The following is a 20,660-nucleotide window of genomic DNA, read 5'->3' as shown; positions in this document are numbered from 1 at the left end:
CCACCTCGGCCTCCCAGAGTTTTGGGATTACAGGCGAGAGCCACGACAGCTGGCAGATGAGGGAATAAAGATCTCAAGCCAACAGAACGGCTTGCTCCCTCTAGCCAGAAGATCAGGGAGGAGAATCCTGTTGATGGAACTCTTTTTGGCTTTACCCACCTTGATCCAGGTGAACACCCACAAAAATGAGGCATCCATTCCCCTCCCCCTGAGCATCTGCCTTTAAATGTCCTCGCTGTGTATGGTGGTGCTCCCCGGGCTGAACCTCTGTCTTTAGCATTGTGAGCATGGTGGCCCATGCTGGACACCTCAGCCTTAGGCAGCAACTTTCCCGAGGCCCTTCTGGAGACCCCTGAGGCTGGGCCAAGCTGGCACTTGCCCTGTGGACTCAGGCTAGGCCTCGCCGGTGTGTTTTCCCTGACAGCACCTGTTTGCCTTCCGCTGGTTGATTCCGCGGTGTCCAGTGGTGTGCCCGGACTTTCCTGCTCCGCTCCCGGCCCTTCTGTCGCTTTTCACTGCCTGACTTAATGGTCTTTCGGGGCAGACACAGCCATCTGCATGTTCACGGAAGGTCCTGCCGGCATTTCCAGGGGGAGAAAGGCGTCAGGCCACGAGTACATGAAGACCTTTGGAAACATCCAGAGGATCCCAGAAATTACCTCCCCTCCTGCGTGTCCACATGCCAGGCCTGCCTTCCCAGCAGCTCGCTCCCAGCCCCACACCCAGCTGTCGTTTCCTAGAGCACCGTGCTGTGTAGTTGTTGGGGACACACAGTGCTCCATCAGGGAATGTGAGCCCGGGGGCCACAGGTGGAGCAGAGAGCACAGCACCCGGAACCGTCACAGGGGGAGTCTCACCCTCATCCTGCATCCAGTGGATCATGACTCCCCCCTCTGTGGCTTTTTTCTGCCTTTGCCAAATGGAAGTAATTGTAGAAACCTTGTAGGACCGTGTTCTGATTAGTAGTGACAGCCTGCCGTATGGTGGGTGCTTGGGAAATGGAAGCTGCCCTTATGTTCTAATGGGAGAGGGGGGGCTTTGTCACTGAGACGGTTCCCCTGCTCTGCCGCCACACTGGGGCGCACCTTGGCGCCCTTCTGAGAGTGGACCATTAGCCAGGTGGGGGCTTGCTGAGGAGGAAGGATCCCTGGAGCCCAGGAGTTCAAGGCTGCAGTGAGCAGTGAGTTCAAGTGCCACTGCACTCCAGCCTGGGTGCATAGCAAGACCTTGTCTCTAAAAACAGAAGAAAACAATTTAATAAAAAAATAAAGGTGGCCTGTGATCCTAGGGAGGCCGAGGCAGGTGGATCGTTTGAGCTCAGCAGTTTGAGACCAGCCTGAACAAGAGCAAGACCCCGTCTCTACTAAAAATAGAAAGAAATTAATTGGCCAACTAAAAATATTAGTTGAACTAACTGGAAAAAATTAGCTGGGCACGGTGGTGCATGCCTGTAGTCCCAGCTCCTTGAGAGGCTTGCGCCCAGGAGTTAGAGGTTGCTGTGAGCTAGGCTGACGCCACGGCACTCGAGCCCGGACAGAGTGAGACTCTGTCTCAAAAAAATAAAATAAAGGTGGACCAGCAGCATGTGCTGGGTGGAGCCGTGGGGCTGGGCTGCCGTGCGCGGTGGCTGGGCTGTGCTCTGCCCACCACCTAGGCCGTCCCCTCCCGTCCGCCTGTGCGGAGCAGGTGTGGAATCCAGCAGGAATGTGCGGTTCGTCCTTCCCTGGATACTTGGGCACCATCTGGCTGGGCTCACGGAGCAAATGGGCCTGGAAGTTATTTCCCACCCAAGCCTACTCCCACTCTTACAGCCGTTTTCAGAGGGAGAGTCTGGCTCCTGTTTGGAGCTGCAGGTTGTGGCCCTTGGGCAAAGGCACCACATCCTTTAGGCCCTGCCCTGTCTGTCCTCCCCAGCTTCCTGGCCCAGGGGCTTGCTCTCGTAGTAACTCACGCCTTAGTGTTATTCCCTGATTTTATAATCAGTGGTTGGAAACCTGGAGACCCAGCGCTTGACTAAGGACAAGGCCTGCTGGGTTTAAAGCTCCAGGCCTGGATGGGGTGATGGATGCAGGGCCCCAAGTGCTCTGGGCAGCACATCCAGATGCTGTACTCACATGCAGCTTGGCATCTGGCCCCTCACAGGACTCAGGGTGTGCCACTGAGTCTTTTTATTGAGGAGAAACCTGGGGCCCAGAGAAATAAGGAATGTGCCAAGGTCACCCAGCTGGACAGTGGTAGGCTGGGTTTGAGTCGGAGTCTGCGCCGCCCAGCTTGTGAGTCTGCTGCTCGAGAGCCAGCAGCTCAGGCACTGCCAGCGCAGGGTTGAGGGCCCCTGGGCCGTAGGCTTGCCAGAGGGGGTGCCTGGCTCTCTGCGGGTGTGCGTGCACCTGGGTGGGTCGGGGACAGGACCCCAAGCATCACTTTTTCCTTACCTGCCCAGCACTGCCGTGGGGCTGCCCACGTGGAAAGCAGGGAGCCTGGGGACAGGCAGGGCCTCGCAGATCTGCGCTCTAGCCCAGCTCAGCCACTCATTAGCTCTTTGTCTCTCTGGCAGGTCAGCGAGCCTACCTGCCGCTCCCGCGAGTGTGAGCATGGGTGGCCCCAGCCTACCCCATCCTGGAGATGCAAGGGCAGGCCCAGGGCCCCCGCACTGCTGTGTCGCACAGTGGAGGGAGGCTTAACAAGCCTCTGCGGCCCAGGTCAGAAGGCCTGCTGCGAGCGGGGCACCAGTGTATCAGAGGCGTGTCTGAGAGGCTGGGTTGGGCTCCTTTGGGTGGAAATACGTCACACCCATGTGCGACATGTATACTCACATGCCACAGAACACAGTACATGCATATGCACACACGTGAAGACACTTTTCCACAAGGTGGGGGACCATGTTGAGGGAAGAAAAGCTGCTCAGGTGGCTTCAGCCTGGACTTGGGTAAAAGTACCTTCTGGACAGCTGGGGTCCTGTGGGAGACCTCTCTGGGGCTCTTCCGCACCTGCTCCGTGTCCTGGGACCCCTCGACACCTCCAGGCAGAGCCCCAAGCAGAGCAGAGCGTCCACCTTGGAGCCCATGTGGCTTGAGTGCCTCTGGCTCGTCTCCTGCTTGCATGCTCCGTTCTTGGACGCGCTTCCGAGCAGCCTGTGCAGGCGCCGGGCTCTGGCAGCATCTCCACGCCGCTCTCGCCGGCCCTTCTTCTGGCGGAGGCAGCCTGCGTTGCTCTTCTGCCTGGTGGTGACAGGCTGGTCTTGTTTGGAAACAAAGATGCCATCACTGCTCTTTTGCTCCCCCCACTTCCCCCCGTTGCCAGAACATGAGGCCTACGTTCAGTGGTGTGTGTATAAAGTGCCCAGCTCCGTGTGTGCACTTGGTACACGCCTGGCCCTCGGGTCCTCCTGGTTTTCAGGAGGAGCGTGGTGATTTCAGCTGCCCCGGGATGTGTGCCAGCCCTGCCCTCGGGGAATGGCCGTGTACCCAGGGACACAGGGATGTGGGAGGCTGCTCCGATGGTCACTGACCAAAAGCATGGCATTCAGTCTGCATGACTTAGAAACGTGCTGGATGTGTCGAGCCCGGGGCCAAGTCCTCCAGCTGTGTCACCTGGGTGTGGGGTGAGCGTTCTCTTCCTGCAGGTGCCATTGTGGACACTCGGTGCAGCTGGACTCTCTGAAGATTGCAAATGGAAATTTTATTGTGTGTCCTCTCAGCTAATAAGGGAGGGGAGGGGAAACTGCTTGGAGCCTCCTGTCTTCCAGCACCCCGTGTGTTTGGTCCGAGTCTGCTGCCCGGTCCTCTGTCTGCGTGGAGTCTGAGGGGTTGCTGGCTACGTGTGTGAGGCTGTTCACTTTGTTTATGTATGAGTAAATGAATGAGTGAATGACAGGGTCTTGCCCTGTTGCCCAAGCTAGAGTGCAGTGACGTCATCATAGCTTACCATCACCTCAAACTCCTAGGCTTGAGCCATCCTCCTTCCTCAGCCCCCCCAGGAGCTGGAACTACAGGTGGGCTTTTTTATTTTTTTGTAGAGATGAGGTCTTGCTGTGTTGCCAGGCTGGTCTCAAACTCCTGGCCTCAAATGATCCTCAGGCAAACATCTCGGCCTCCCGAAGTGCTGGGACTATAGGCGTGAGCCACTGCATCCGGCTATCGATCGATCGATCGAGCGATCTATCTATCTATCTATCTATCTATCTATCTATCTATCTATCTATCTATCTATCTATCTATATCTCTACCCTAGGACGGCCCCATGCATTGAATAGTGTGTTCTACAAATGGTCCTTGGGTTCTGGGTGGTTAGTGGCCTGAGGATGGCACTTTTGAGGGTGCCATGGCACCTGGCTGCATGCTGTGGCATACATGGAATGTCATGGAGGATCTGTGCCAGTGAGTGGGAGAAAGAACCTGGGAGAATGTCCCCCTGGCGGGAGGAGGCATGGTCTGGCTGAGTCATGGGGGGGGGGGGCTGCTGCAGTGTGGCCTGTGAAGAACTGGTAGGACCCAGGGACCCAGGGAGGCCGTCTGCAAGCAGGGTGTGAGTGGGCGTCAAGCCATGGGGAGCACGAGGGGGCTCCAACTGCGAGGGGACAAAGGTGAAGGCCGCCACTGTGAGCGTGAGCACCCGGCCCCAGTGGTGGGACCAGGGCCCACCCCAGTGCTGGTTGGCTTTCGGGGCCCAGGCACCTGGGGGACGGGGGAGCCCAGGGAGGTAGCTTGTGTGGACACAGCCCAGCCACGCTCGGAGGAGCCAGTCGGCGGGGTCAGCAGCTCATCCCACAGCTCTGCGCAGCCTCTGCCTCTCCTGCTCTAGCTTTCTCAGCCGCAGTGACGGTGAAAACCAGCGTGGGCTTGAGACCAGGGCCGAGTTCTCGTTCCACCTTTCTCTGGGCTTTGAATTCCCTGGAGTGCAGCTGTGCCGCTGCCCTGCCCTCCGGGGCGGAGTCCTGGGTGTAAACAGCGTGTGGTGCCTCCCTGCCCAAGGGAACTGCCCCCCAGGTAGCAAGGACATAAATGTCCGGGCACACATGTTCCAAGGCATAAGGTGGGGCCACAGAGAGGAGGAGGCGTGTTTATGCCACAGGTGAGTCACTGGAAACTGGGAATATGGTTGCAGGCACGTCAGGTTTTTCAGGGATGAGTGTCTTGCTGTGTTCGGGCTACTATAACAAAAACACCACCAGCCAGGTGGCTCACCCAGCAACGTCCATGCCTCTCGGTGCTGGAGGCGGGGAGTCTGAGATCAAGGTGCTGGCAGGTTCGGGGTCTGCTGAGGGCCCACTTTCTGGCTCACAGATGGCCGTCTTCTCACTGTGTCCCCACATTGTGGACAGGAAGAGGGTCTCTCTGGGGCCTCCAAAGGGCAGTAACTCCTTTCCTGAAAGTTTCATCCTCACGACCTAATCACTTCCCAAAGGCCCCACCTCCAAGTCCCATTGCGGGTTAGTGTTCGACATGTGAATTGGAGGGAGACGCAAATATTCAGGCGGGAGCAGCAGAGTGCCCTCCCCCACCCCCAAAGCTGAGGAACCTTGCAGGTGGGGGCTGGCTCTCCTGGTGGGACTGGTGGTTAGAGGCCTGGCTTGTCACCCCAGCTCTGAGGCCTCTGGATGCCACCTTCCTGCACACCAGCTAGCCAGAAAGCTACTTTCTGTCCCCTGGAGAAGAGCTGCTCTCCTAAGATCGGTTCCTCGAGCCCCTAGCATCCAGTCCCACGTGACTCTGAGCATCTTGTGGCTGTCTCCTCTGCCCCCTCATGTCCCCGCCACACTCGGGCACACCGTGGCTGAGCAGTGTAGGGTGCCAGGGGGTGTTTGCACTGCTGCCTCACTGCTGATGCACGTGGCCTCTTTGGAAGGGGCTTGTTGGGTGGGAGAAAGCTGGTGGTCTGTGGTGGTCTGGGTCCAGCTGTCCAAATCGACCAGCTCAACCTTCTGAATGTCCTGGGCTTTCCCGGTGATGGTCCCTACCCTCCAGCCAAGAGCAGAGCACACCTGAGTCAGGATTCAGGCAAGAACAGGGCAACACACCCCTGCACAGCCAAGACATAAGGCACTTGATACGGGGAGGGACCAGGTAGGCCTGGCCAGGAGCCCTGGCATAAAAGCCTGGGGTCTGGCTCCCTTTGCGAGGACCAGTGGAAGCCTGCACCGGTCAGATGCCCGCTGTGCCGGACGCTGGCCTGCCTGCGGGGTCTCTCCTTTGCAGGAGCTGGTGGTGCTACTCTGCACAGCAGCCTCAGATAGCAGGCTGGCATCCAGCTCGTCATCGGGGAGCAGGAATCAGCCTTGTTCTCCGGGCCTGTCCGGAAGCCTGAGCTCAGGTCCCTTGCCATCAGCAGTACCCGAGTGAGGCGCCAGCTCTGCACCGGCCCTGGCAGGGGTGGCAGTGAAGCAGGAGTGTTGGGCAGGGTGCCCTGGTTGAGCCAGCCGTTACTCTACCACCTGAGAATTTTCTGGGAGAAGCGCCAGGCTCAGACCTTTCTGGATGCCTCGTGGGTTCTTAAGGGAAGGCCTTCCCTGCTGCGTGGCGGCCAGACAGGCCAGGGCCGCCCGCTGTGTGCAGCGGTCCCTGCTGCCGCCGCCTGTGAGTTGTGTGTCTGGAGGGCTCACTTTTCCCAGAAAGGGCTTTCAGAATGCAGCACGGCCCTCAGCAGGCCTGCTCGCTCTGCTGGCGGGCCGCGGCCAGGTTGGAGCCCTGAGTGGGCGTCTGGCAGCTGTGCCCATAGGGTAGCCCAGGCGTGGGATCCCGCCACCCCCAGCAGGCCCCCGGCTCCCTGGGAGGGGGGAGGAGCTGGGCCTGGGTTCCAAGCCTGGCTGCGGGGAGTGACAGGCGGGCCGGAGCAAGTTGTCACACCCTTGCTGTCACACCCGCAGTGACAACTGGGATTATCGCAGTGGGTGGTAATTCCCACATGACAGTTTTGAGTTTCAGGTCAAGAGCCTGGTGCTCCGTCTCCTCTTGCGTCTGGACCGAGAGCTCATCCTGGGCTGGTTTTCTGACTCATTCCTCAGCTGTTCTTGTGGCCTGCAGTCTGGGGCCCCAGGGAGTGAGGAACGCTCTGCTCCGGCAGAGGAGAAACATGGAGACACTCACGTCTGCTAAGACAGAGGCACCAGCCTCCGAGGTGGGCCACGCCAGGGTCGCCCTCTGGCCCACGGTGACCTGAGACCCAGCAGGGGCCGTGGCCCTGAGGACCCTGGGCTCTGACCACGTCCCGAAGTGGAGCCCTCAGCCTCACGCCGTGCGCTCCAAGTCCGGCGAGAGGAGGCCCCGCGGTTTCCGGGAAAGGCGCAGGAGTGTGCCAGTAGCTGTCGCAGGTGGAGCATGTGGAGAGCCCAGGCTCCTGGCGATTACGATAAGTGATGGTTCCGTCTGGGCCTCTGTGCCTCCTCCCTCTGGCGGGGGAGCCTCGGCCAGCGCGTCACCAGCACCTGGCGGAGAGCGTCACTATTCCCATTTCATTGGAGGGGACACTGAGAGAGGAAACAGGCCTCTGCGGGCCTGGGCCCTCTGCTCATCCTGGTTTGTCTGTGTCTTTCTTTTTTAGGGCATGATTGAGGAAGCCCTTGGAGGTTGGGTGGGGCAAGCTGGGAACAGGGGGAATTATATTTCTTTTTCCAAATGCTTAAGTGAAGAATGGGAGAGCTGGGAACAGGGGGAATTATATTTCTTTTTCCAAATGCTTAAGTGAAGAATGGGAGAGTTCCCGGCTATGCAGTCCATGTGTACAGATTTTCCAGAGGAAAATCCATTTGGGCTTGGACTTGGAGACCCTGCCATCTCTCAGTCTGTTCCTCAGCCTTTTCACATCTGTCCACCTCTGGTACATCTTCAGTTCTGGTGCAGAATAGAAAATGTCAACCCCCTCACCCCGCCCCAGCACACACCTAGTGGGGCTCCGGGTATGTTGCTTACACCTCAAAACTTTCAACCTTCCTCTGTAGAAGGAGCTGCTAGTGGCCTCTGCAGAGGCGTGAGGATTTGAGACAGTGCCCTGGCCTGTACCTGCTGGGTGATGTTCCTCTGGTGGTCTCAGGGCCCGACTCAGGCTGGTGTCCTGGGCGCCTTCCCCTGTGCACCTATAGTCCTGCCACCCTCCCAGGAGCTCCATCAATTGGGTGACCCAGGCTGAGGCTGGGGGTGGGAATTGCAGACTGGCCCAGAGCTACACCCACCCAGGGCTGGTGGGAACACGGGGCCTTCTGTTGGGGATGGGTGGGTCTCTGACTATCCACTGACCTGCGTCCTGGACCTTGGGGTCATTTGAAGGCCCAGTGTTGAGCTCTGGCTTCTGGTCCTGCCCAGCTTGTCACTTTAGTGCCTCAGTTTCCTTATCTGCATGTGAACTCACCATTCAGAGATTGGATAAAGGGAGTAAAGGGAGGCTCCTTCTCAGGCCCTGTGGTCAGGGAAGAAGAGTCCTCCGGGGCTTTACTTGGGAGAAGCTCTCACACCCTTCCTGCCCTGCCCTTGGCGGTGGGTAGGGGTGAGTAGTTGGCTGGCTGTACCATGCAAGGTGTTCTGGGAGTAACTGGATTTCTATAATTAATTAATTAATTCATTTCCTTCCTCCTTCCCTCCTTCCCTTCCTTCCTTCCTCCCTCCCTCCCCCCTCACACTCCACTCCAGGCTGGAGCTGCAGTGGTATCACCATAGCTCACTGCATCCTCCAACTCCTGGGCTCCCAAGCAGCTGGGACTACAGGTGCATGCTACCACACTCGGCTAATTTTTCTATTTTTGTAGAGATGGGGTTTCACTTTGGCCCTGGCTGAACTTGGGCAACAGGTGATTGCTTGAGGCCAGTCTTGAACTTCTGGCCTCAAGCAGTCTTCCCACCCTGGCGTCCCAAGTGCTACAACCATAGGTGTGAGCCACCATGCCTGGTCTCCTTCCCTCCCTCCCTCTCCCCTCTTTCTTTCTTTTCTTTCCTTTCCTGTCTTATCCTCCCTCCCTTCCTTCCTTCATTTTTGGTTACAAGGATTGCTTTTGTAATGTTTGAGTCAGGGTTATAAGTGTGCCTGTCACCCATACAGTGTTCATTGTACCCATTAGGTAGGATTTTGCCCATCCCCTTCCCCCATTGATTTCTATTGAGTTATACTTGCCTCTGTGCACTTGTGTGCTCATCAGTTAGTTCTAATTTAATAGTGAGTACATGTGGTGTTTGTTTTTCTATTTAGATACTTCACTTAGGGTACTCTCCAGTTCCATCCATATTGTTGCAACCTTAAGTCATCCTTCTTCGTGGCTGAGTAATACTCCATGGTATACATATACCACATTTTGTTAATCCACTCATGAATGGATGGGCATTTGGGTTGATTCCACATCTTTGCATTTGTGAATTGTCCTGCAGCAAAAAATTGAGTCCAGGTGTCTTTTTGATAAAATGACTTCTTTTCCTTTGGTTTGGGTAAATACTCAGTAGTATGATTGCTGGATCAAATGGTTAGTTCTTTGAGGAATCTCCATACTGTTTTCCATAGAAGTTGCACTAATTTGCAATCCCACCAACAGTGTATAAGCGTTCCTTTCTCTCTGCATCTACACTAGCATCTATTGTTTTTAACTTTTTAATAAAAGCCATTCTAACTGGGGTAGGGTGATATCTCATTGTGGTTTTAATTTGCATTTCCCTGATGATTAGTGACATTAAGCATTTTTTCATATGTTTATTTGCCATTTGTTTATCTTCTTTTGAAAAGCTTCTGTTCATGTCCGGGTATGGTGGCTTATGCCTATAATCCTAGCACTCTGGGAGGCTAAGGTGGGAGGATCGCTCAAGGTCAGGAGTTCTAAACCAGTCTGAGGAAGAGGGAAACCCCGTCTTTACTAAAAATAGAAAGAAATTAATTGGCCAACTAAAAATATATTTAAAAAATTAGCCGGGCATGGTGGTGCGTGCCTGTAGTCCCAGCTACTTGGGAGGCTGAGGCAGAAGGATTGCTTAAACCCAGGAGTTTGAGGTTACTGTGAGCTAGGCTGATGCCACGGCACTCTAGCCTGGGCAACAGAGTGAGACTCTGTCTCAAAAAAAAACACAAAACCTTCTGTTCATGTCTTTTGCCCCCTTTTTAATGGGTTGTTTGATTTTTTCTTTCTGAATTGCTTGACTTCCTTGTAGATTCTGCTTATTAGCCCTTTATGAGATGTATAGTTTACAAATATTTTCTGTAGGTTGTCTGTTTGCTCTGTTGATTATTTTCTTCCCTGTGTAGAAGCTTTTGAATTTAATCAAGTCTCATTTATTTATTAATATTTTTGTTGTTGCTGTAGTTGCCATTGGGGTCTTTTTCATAAATTCTTTGCCTAGGCTGATATCTGGAAGTCTTTCTTTTTTTTATTTTTTGAGACAGGGTCTTGCTACCTTACCCAGGCTGGTCTAAAACGCCTGGGCTCAAGCAGTCCTCCTGCCTCAGATTCCTAAATCGCCAGGACTACAGCTGGGTTTCTGTAATTTCTGATTTGTACAATCAAAAGATACCCAGATGATTCTGATCTATTCTCTAGTAGGAGAGCCTGGGGTAAATCTGCAATAACTTAGCTTCAGAGTGAGTGTAACACTGATACGAGAGCCCAAGAGGGCGCGGATATGTTGAGTGGCTGCACGGTACAAGGCCCTGGGCTGGCCTGCTGCTCTGACCTCTCGGGGCTCAGGGACTGCTCTCCCCTCTCTTCGCCGCTCTGAGTCCAGGATGTGGCGGTGACATGGGTGCCACTGGGCATGGGCAGCTTCTGGCAGCCTCAGCTAGCTGGCCACAGTCCTGGCCCCATGAGCAGATGAATAATTGTGTCTAAGCACCACGATGACTGCATGTATTTGCCTGCAAGGGCGGCATAACAAAGAACCACAGCTGCTATGATTTGAGCTGCGTGGCTCAAATCATAGGACTTTATCCTTTCTGGAGACTGGAATTACGAGACGGAGGTGTTGGGAGGGTTGGAGGGAGAAGCTGTTCTTTGGCTTGTTAGATGGCTGTATTCATGTTCACACGTGGTGTTCCCACTGTATGCCAATCTCCAGATTTCACCCCATTTTTAAAGGTCAGTCGTCACATAGTCGTCATGGATTAGGGCCCACCCTAACGACCTCATTTTATCTTGGTAATGACCCCATTTTCAAATAAGTGTTGGGGGTTAGGGCTTTAGCATCTGAATTTGGGAAGGAATACAATTCAACCCATAGCACTGAATTCTTTTTCTTTTTGTCTTTTGTTTTTAATTTCAAAACCTGGCAGATCATTAGTTGTGTGTGTGTGTGTGTGTGTGTGGTAAAATATGCATAACAAAATTTTCTATTTTAACCATTTTTGAGCATACAGTTGAGAGACATTAGTACATTCACATAATCACATGACTGTCACCACCATCCGTCTCCAGAACTTTCTCATCTTCCCCAAATTAAAACCCTGTACCCGTTGAGTCCTAACTCCATGTCCCCCACCCACAGCCCCTGGCAGCCACTCTACTTCCTGGCTCTGAGAATTTGACGACTCTAAGACTGTCACAGGAGTGGAATCAAACAGCATTTGTTTTTTACGACTGGCTTATTTTCTATCACGTCCGCAGGGTTCATCCAGGTTGTCACATGTGTCAGAACTTCCTTCCTTTTTAAGGCTGAGTAATACTCCGTCGTACATACGTGGCACACCCTGGTCACCCATCCACCCATCCTCGACACTGGGGCTGCCGCCACCTCTCGGCCATCGCAGGTGGAGCTGCTGTGCGCGTAGGTGACGCCGTGCCTCCTCTCCTGCCCTACGCCAGACCTAGAAACCAAGCTGGCACCAGGCCAATGAAGAAGAGAAAAGCATGCACGTTTCATTAGTTTTACACATACGTGGGGATCTTTGCAAGATAGTGAAGTCTGAAGAAGTCGCCAAAGCAAGAAGCCTTTATACTTTTTAAGACAAAGAACAATATTTGAAAAGAAATGAAAGGACAAAGGACATCTGGCCAGGGGCAGTAATTCTAGGGGAGTCACTAGGAGGAGGTATATGGGTGGGTGTAAAACTAGCGGAAGGTCAGGGTTGCTTTGGCGACTTTATTCAGGTCCGCTGCAGCCCCAGCCCCCAGTCGCTGGTGACAAGAGCTATTCTCTCGCCCTAGTACGGGGAGGGTGCCCCTCCCAGAGGAATCTCTGTGGCTTTCTGAGTGCCCAAAGAAACAGGTCAGCCCTTTCTGAGAGTGCAGTTTCTCCAGTATTACCAACTTGAAGTGATGCACACATCGAGCTGGCATGTGCGGGGCTGGCACGCCCTTCCCTCCTGCCCAGCCTTTCTGCAGCTGAGTTGGCCCGACTCCCTCTCTCTCTGGCGTCTGTGCAGCTCCTCTGCTGGTCGAAGGCTCGACTGAGCTTGTTCCTCTAACTCGGTGGCACCCTCATCCAGGCCACAGCTGCATCTGCCTTCGTGTCCTGTGGCTGCCGCAACAAATTACCCAGAACTCAGTGGCTTACAACAACAAAAAGTTATTCTGCCATGTTTCTGGAGTTGGAAGTGCAAACAAAATCAAGGTGTCAGCAGGGCCATGGTCTCTCTGGAGGCCCTGGCAGGGGTTGGGGGGATCTTTCCTTGCTTCTCCCAGCTGCCGTTGGCCTCCTGGGCTTTGTGGCAGCGTCACTCTCATCTCTGCCTCTGCCTTCACATGGCCTTCCCCTCTGTGTCTGTGTCTCCTGTCTCTTTAAAGACACTTGTCACTGGATTTAGGGTCCATAGGTAGGATATCCTGATAAGAAGAAATACAGGCCAGGTGTGGTGGCTCACGCCTGTAATCCTAGCACTCTGGGAGGCCAAGGCGGGGAGGATCACCTGAGGTCAGGAGTTCAAGACCAGCCTGAGCAAGAGCGAGACCCTATCTTTATTGAAAATAGAAAAATTAGCTGGGCATCGTGGTGTGCGCCTGTAGTCGCAGCTACTCAGGAGGCTGAGGCAGGAGGATCACTTGGGCCCAGGAGTTTGAGGTTGCTGTGAGCTAGGCTGATGCCATAGCACTCTAGCCCAGGTGACAGAGTAAGACTCTGTCTCAAGACCTCCCAGTCTCAAGACCCGTGGGTTTCTACTGCTACTCCTCTCGGGAGGGCCGAGAGAGGGCCTTTGTTCCTCCCAAGTGCTTGCCCGTCCCACCCTAGGCACATTAGCCACAGGGGGACAGGAGCTGGGTTCCTGGAGCCCCAAACCTCTCTTGGCAGCAAGGCCACTGAGGAAGGATCTGGGCCCCTTCAGGCAGCCTGCTCGGTGGCATTTCCCGGGACCCAGTGTTCTGGTTTCTATGAATTTGACTATTCTAGGCACTGTGTGTGAGTCTAATGATAACAGTATTTCTGTTTTCGTGTGACTGGCTTATTTCATTGGCACGGTGTCCAAGGTTCTCCCGTGTTGAAGTTTGTGTCGGAGTTTCCTGCCCGTTTAAGGCTGAACAATATTCTGTTGTATGGATCTGCTGCAGTTTGCTTGTCCGTTCACCCGCTGGTGGACGCTGGGTCGTTGCCACCTCTTGGCTATTGTGAGTTAGGCTGTTCCGAACACAGATGTGCAGGTATCTCTGTGAGTCCCTGCTTTCAGTTCTTCTGGAACCTATGTAGGAGAGGAACTGCTGGCTCACTTGGTAATTCTATGTTTAATTTTTTGAAAGATTTTTTTGAAACCAGTATGGTCCTTGAGGCTCAGGAAGGGGGTGTGACCTGGGCACGTGCTGGGGCCTGGGGGCTAACTGGGACCCACCCAGGAGTTATTCTGTTTTCTTTGGAGGGGGAGTAATCTTTTTTTCTTTGATTGAAGAGTAGATTTGCAGGGCTCTGGGATTGGGCTGCTAAGCAAACTGCCAGGAGAGGAGACGGTTCCGATTTCACTGTGCACACCCCTCCCCCGCACTAAGCCCGTGGCTGTCTGCAGTGCTCTGGGCTGGGATCGGCCTTATTCCCGACCAGGATCCTGAGCCTCCGCCTTCTGCTTTTTAGGGTTCGGTTTCTGCTTTGGTCAGAGCTTCGCAAGAAAGACAGGGCTCGGTCCTGCCAAAGGTGACGAGGCCCAGGGAGAGGTTTTCCACTGGGTATTCCTGGTGGAGGGGGCAGAGAGTGAGGCCTCCTGGTTGGCACTGGTTTTTGGGAGATGGTGGCTCTCAAAATCCCCAGATAAAATGTCACATGTTCTCATAGTGGGAGCTAAATAACATGTACCGTGGAAGCAGAGTGTGGAGCGATGGACAGGGGAGACTCGGGAGGCGGGAAGGTGCTCGGAGGGGAGAGTTCAGTGGTGGTCGGAGGGCACAGTGTGCGGGTGCTTCAGCAGAGGGTGCACGCGAGGTTCTGACTTCACCACAGCGCGATATTGTCAGTGTAGCAAAATTGCTCTTGTACCCCATGAATATATATAGATAAATAAAAATTTTAATGTGAAACACCCTATCCGTAATCTTTTTGTTGGTCTCATGTCAAAACTGTAATATTTTGAATGGACTGAGTTAAAGAAAATGCTGAAATCTTTTTAATCCTCAAATAATGCTCTTTACACTCAAGAGGAAGGGCCTTGTGTGGGGACTGCAGGTGTGCAAAACTGCCATGTGAGAGGACGGGTCCCTGGGTGCTAGTTAGGGCAGGGGAGGGGGGCGAGGGCTCCCTCCCTGCCTTGGAGCAGGCTGGAGGGGTCAGCAAGTCTGGACTAGTGGGGCCTGGGTGGCCGGGGCCGTGGTGGAAGCCCGCAGGTGGAAGGCGGCAGAGGTGGACCGGCCAGGCTTCAAAGCATCAGCCACAGACGTCGGTTTGAGTTCTGTGCAGAGCTGGGAGACAGCCGGGGTTTCAGCGGTCCGGGAGTCTGAGCGTGCACATAAAGTCAGCGGCCCCACTCGCCCCTGGCAGAGAAGCACTCACCGGGCACTGCATTCCCGCAGCAGGTCTCAGCCCGGACATTGCTAAGCCAGCGCATCGTTTCTCAAACGCGGAACCTTGTGGTTCCTCTGGAGTGAGCCCGTGGGGACCCGAGTCCGGGCCTGAAGTTCCTGCTGGGTTAATTAACTACTCAGTGTGGATTTGACCTTGGACGTGAGCCAGTGTAGTCTCGGCGTGGAGATCAGGTGGCACACTCGGATGAAAGGTCCTCCCCTTCGATGAAGGTTGCTTAAAAGATCGTCATTATACGAAAAGCAAGCCTGTCGAGAGGTTCTTAGAGCCTTTAGTGCATGGTGACGATTCTGAGCTAATGTGAAAGCCAGCTCCAGAGGGGCTGTGCGGTGGGGACCCAGGTTGAAGAAGTTGTCGGAGGTGGGGGTAGAGGGGCGATGGTGGAGCCCTCCTCGAGTAGTAGCAGTGACATTTCAGAGCTAGTGGGTCTTTATTGATTGTCTAGTCCACACGCCTGATTTTAAAATCAAGAAGGCTGAGGCATAGATGGCTTCAGTGCCCCTTGCTGACTCGCACAGGCAGGTGGCAACAGGGGAGGCCCGAGCCTCCCTTCTAGAAATTACACCACGGCTCTTCCCTAAGCCAGCCCACTTCCCCTGCCCAAAGGCTGGCCGGCCTGAGTGTTGAAAACCAGCGCAGTGATCTTGGTACCTGGAGCTTGGTACCTGGGCCGATGTAGCATGGATTAGAGAGACCAAGGTCCTCTGCACAGCTTATTGGGGTCTCAGGAGGAATCCCAGCTCTTGGGGTGCCCCCACCTCAGCTGCCGCTCTCAGCCCAGAAGCAGCCTCTTGCCAGGACCCTGCCGTGCGTGCACACGGGCAGAGTCTGGCCTGGCCTTTGCCGTCAGCAGTGTGTGCAGACACCTGGGACAGACCGTGGGTGACTGCAGCAGCAGGCAGAGTGCCGGACACAAGCTGGGGTAGCTCAGAGGGCTCAGCCCCAACTACCTGCTAGAGCCCCCCCGGAAGCCTCTCCAGCCTCCAGGGCCCAGGCTGCCCCCAGAGCTTGGGGATTCATTTGGTCGGTGTCAGGCCTGGCACATCACATCGTCAAAGCTCCCCAGGTCATGCTGGCGTGCAGTGAGGGTGGGGACACCTGTCAGAGGGCACCAGGTCCTGCTGGACACGGAAGTGGAGAACCTCAGAGAGGCGGAGGCACAGGTGTGCAAGGAAGCTGGGACTTCGAAGGGCCAGCTGTGGGCACCTGCGGCTAGCAGCAGGTCACTCTGCCTCCCACCTAACCTAGGTGTGTTTGGTGGCGGTTATGGACTCATGAACCTTTGGTGGTAAACTTTGGGCAGGACTGCTTATAGGTGAGTCATGGTGAAAGTAACATGGCCCAATCAGGCTGGCCTCTCGGAAATCCTGTGGGCCACCAAGGCACCCTTTGGAAGGAGAGAAGGAAGGGGTCCTCATGTGAGACTTGGAGCGGGCTGGGTCAGGTGCGTTGGTGTCTGCAGCAGGGGGTCCACTTGATCAGAAAACCTAGACTGGACGTGGGCCGTGGAGGGACTCCAGATGGCTATGGCCTTAGACACACGTTCTGGGCTTTGCCATTCGGCCTGGGAGGAAGGGAGTCTTTAGGTGCCTTTGGGAGGAATGTGTTACTCTCTGTAACTAGTTAGTCCCAAGGCAGGGAAGCTTTTGTAGGATAAGCTACTCTGTCCTTGTGCAGGTGCTCAGATTGGGGTAACAGTGGTGTGGGATTTGGGCAGACTGGCTGGGAGGTGGGCTGAGTCAGCCAGAGGGTGGTCTGGGCCTGGGGAGGGCTGTAGCCCAGTTCCTTGAGCTGGGACTGGCAGACCACAGTGGGGCGTGCTGTTCACGGCGGCCAGGACCTGCGCCCCAGCCAGCGTGCTGGCCTGTGTTCCTCAGCCTGTCACACCCCACCGGCAGGTGTACAAGGACTGTACAACAAGACAGCAAGACGCTGGCATTTAGGGTCCACCTTTTTATAATGGCCCAGACTGCCGTATAGGCTTGGGGGGACCCAGCTGCTTCTCTCTGCACTCATGCTCAGCACTGTGTGACCCAGTGTGGAGGGTCCTTCCCACACCAAGCCATTCTCTGGCTTTCTGCAGACACCAGCTGGGTGTCCCACAATTTCAACTCAGTTCTGACACTGAGTTGACCCAGAATTAGCGTCAGATCCCATAGTTAAGGGCTCGGTCCCGCAGACTGCCCCTGATTTCAGTGCTGCTCGCAGGTCCAGGTGTTTACCAGCTGTGAAGTGGGGGTTCCCCGAGCCCCTCCTTGAGTTGGACCATTTGCTAGAGTGGTCACAGAACTCAGGAAAACAGCTTACTCACTGGATCAGCATCTTTTTATAAAAGGATGCAACTCTCAGGAGCCATCGGAACAGATGCCCGGGACGAGGGGGTGGGAAGGGGCACGGAGCCTCCATGCTCTCAGCCACCCAGTGAGCTCCCTGGCGGCTCTGCTGGCCCTGTCCTCTGGGGGTTGCGTGGTGCAGGCGTGATTGCGTGGTGCAGGCTGCGTGGTGCAGGCGTGATTGGGTATACCCTTGGCCACTGGTGATCAGCTCAACCTTAGGAGGTTGAAGTTGGGCGTAGGGCTGAAAGTCCCAACCCTTCGATGACACAGTTGGTTCCCCTGGCAACCAGCTCCACCCAGAGGCTGCTCAGGAGCCCCCAGCCACCTGTTGTCTCATTAGCATACAGAAACACTTTATGACTTTGGAGGTTCTAAGGGTTTTAGGAGCCTCGTGCCAGGAAAGTGGGGGGAAGGGGTGCACAGACCAAATAAATATTTCACATATCTCACACCCCCCACCAGAAGCAGATGTGCCCCAGACAGCATTTCAGAGCCTAGTCTCATATTGTGCAGAGGGTGAGCTGATGTTCACCCCCCCTACCCCCTCTGGTCTTCGTCCGGTTGGTCGTGAAGGTGATGTCATCATACCCGAGGTCCCTGGAGTTGCCTGTGGGTGACAGAGATGGTGTCAGCCTGGGGGCTTGCTGGGACAGATGGGGTGTGGACACTCCTGGGCAGACAGCCCTCTGGCCCCCTTCTCTGTCTCTAACACTGGCTGCTGCTTCGCACACACAGATGTCTCGATCGGCACGCCACCTGGGTACGGCTGCGCCGCGGACCGGGCTGAGGAGCAGCGCCGGCACCAGGACGGGCTGCCCTACATCGACGACTCGCCCTCCTCCTCGCCCCACCTCAGCAGCAAGGGCAGGGGCAGCCGGGACGCGCTGGCCTCGGGAGCCCCGGAGTCCACCAAAGCGGTGAGTCCCCGTGGCACCCCGCTGCCTGTGGCAGGTGGACCAGGTGAGGCTCCCTGAAGCCCGGCCACTTCCTCAGGGGCATGTAGCAGGCACAGGATAGGGCAGTGGAAGATCTGCAAGGTGGGTGGGTCACTGAAGACTCCTTCCTCGTGCCTCCATCTGGCACACGGAGACAGCCTGCGGGATGCGAAGAGCAGGGAGATCGAGAAATGCTTTGTAGACTGAGCGTGGAGGACCGTGCAGGCCGAATGCAGTCTTGAGACTGAGGTCGCGTGGCTGGTGAGCAGTGGCACATTCAGTAGGTGCTGTGCCCTGCACTCCAAGGCCCGTTGACTGGCTCCCCCTCACGTGGGAGCGTAGCCCTGGAGTGGCCACAGGCTGAGCGTGCTGTCCCCACAGAGGTGGCTGAGCCCGTAGAGTCCTGACTCCTCTCAGCGGTGCTTTGGGGCTCAGATGTGCACCCTGCCACTGGGGCAGGGCCCCACTTTGGCCTCCCGGGTTCCTTACTTCTCGGGCTGAGAAGGTCGCTGTCCCAGGGTGGTTGCTCCGGCTGTGTGTTTGGCCCCTTTTTGGTCCCTGGTGACAGATACCTTCTCCCTTCTGCGTAGCCTGTTCCCTGGGTTTGAAAGCAAGAGTGAGAGAGGCGAGTGCTCTCCCCGTTGCCGTAGGGGAGCACGGGGAGTGTGTCTCTTCACCGAGTGGCTTTTCTCTGGGGCTTATTGGCTTCTGTGATTTCCGAAGGCCCAGGGCGTGGGCAGGGCTCTTGTTCTGAACGTGAGGATGGACGGGGAAGCCAGCGTGTGGCGCGTGCCTGCTCCATGGGCGCATGCCTGCTGCTGCCTTGTGCAGCTTCTTACCCCACTCCCAGCGTCACAGTCTTACAGGTTAGGAAGCCAAGGTTCAGAGAGGTGACGTGACTTGCTTGGGGCCACACAGCCATGAGATTGGAAGCCTTCCCGATACCTTGGTTGACAGACTTTCCCTCAACTGCCTCATCTTGGTTGGCACAGCCCTTCTCTCGCTGCTTCCCGAGTGTGGTTTGGCACAGAGAAGGGTCCTCACTGCCCCGAACAAGGAGGCTGAGTCCTGAACTTGGGACGGGGCGTCCTTGTCCCTCCACTGCCCCTCAGGGCTGTCCTCACCCGGCCAGTCCTTGAGGCACCCGAGGGGAAGCGGATCTGCCCGCCCTGTGCCCAGGCCCCTGTCCAGGGCTGGGGCTTCTCAGCACCCGAGTCAGAGGCTCCTCTCCTGCGGAGCCGTCCAGGTCTGGTCCCCGTCCCCTGCTTCCTCCTTCGGCCACCACGGCAGCCCGTAGACATTTCTCACCTGACACTCGTGGCAGGAGGTTGCACATCTGTGCTTGCTGGTTCTGGAGTCTCATCCCAAGCATGCCACCTGGTGCGGAGCCGGTCCGGAGAGGAGGGAGTTTGATTGGATGAGGGCTGCGCGGTTCTGTTCCAGAGCCCTCCGGTTGGGCTCTCGTGCTGGGGTTTGGAGCTGAGGTCAGTGCCCTTTGCTGGCCTGGAGACAGGCACAGCCTTGACTCTCTGGTTTCCCTGCCTGCGTGGACAAGCTGTGTAAACGTCTTCTTTCATTTTTGATCTCTGGCTTGAAGAAGACATGGCTGTTGCTTTCTGCAACACCCAGGAACGTGGTGGTCTTGAGGCCAGAGGTACCCTGATCCTGACCAGCCGGCAGGAATGGGGTGTCAGCCTGCTCATCCCTGTCCTACTCTCCTGCCTAGGCATGACACACCTGCCTTCAGCCCCTCATGTGGTCCCTGCCAGCACGCTTGAGTCTTGCAGGCCTTGGGGCCCTTGTGAGAACCTTCGTGGAAACTCGATGGCAACTCAGGGGCTCAGTGGACTCCTGGGTTACACACCCCCAGTGTACACACCCCTGAGTTACACACCCCCAGATCTTCACACACCCCCAGGGTAGGTAGGGGCTGGACAGAGGCCAGACGGCCCCTTGCCTGGGCGCCACGGGAAGGAGTCACACAGGTTGGCTTATTGGACAACATGTGCTTAGAGGGCAGGCACAGGAATCGCTGTGCTGGCCCTGCGTGCAGGGCCTTCCCCTCTGGAGAACTGGTCCCCAACTGGGCTTACTGCAGCAGGTCCCCAGCACGGGACTCTGCACAGAGGCCAGCCCTTGCCCTCTGCATGCCACGGGGGGCCAGGCCCTTGGAGCGCTTGCCAGCTGGCCCCAGGCAGTGTCAGCCCTGTTGCTGCTGAAGACACTGCCCTTGCCCAGAGCTGAGCAGGGTCTTCTCTCCAGCGGCCTCGCTGACCACGCAGTCCCACCGGGAGCAGCCTGCCCTTGTGGCCCAGGCTGCTGCACCCTGATCTCCAGGGGCTTCCTCATCGGGTCCCGGAGGAGGGGCTGCGAGGGGCTCCTCAAGCTTTGCCCTGTCCTGCAGCTCAGGTCCAGCCCCAGCCCTTGGCTCACCTGTGGGCCTGTCAGGTGGCTGGCACCAGTTTTGTTCCCTGCGTCCCTCTGCCAGTTTTTCCTGCCCG

General features: G+C 56.1%; 1 protein-coding gene across 1 annotated transcript in view; it reads left to right on the top strand.

Moving 5' to 3' along the window:
- BCR (BCR activator of RhoGEF and GTPase) overlaps positions 1 to 20,660 on the top strand; it is a 110,111-nt gene that overhangs the window by 44,194 nt on the left and 45,257 nt on the right. The window contains exon 2 of the mRNA XM_012749288.3: positions 17,960 to 18,141. Coding sequence (XP_012604742.3) covers positions 17,960 to 18,141 — 182 coding nt within the window. The remainder of the gene's footprint in view (positions 1 to 17,959; positions 18,142 to 20,660) is intronic.

This window comes from Microcebus murinus, chromosome 22 (assembly GCF_040939455.1).
Source record: "Microcebus murinus isolate Inina chromosome 22, M.murinus_Inina_mat1.0, whole genome shotgun sequence".
In the NCBI taxonomy this organism is placed as follows: Eukaryota; Metazoa; Chordata; class Mammalia; order Primates; family Cheirogaleidae; genus Microcebus; species Microcebus murinus.
Note: the sequence above shows the minus strand (reverse complement) of the source record. Positions and strands in the feature narration are given on the sequence as shown.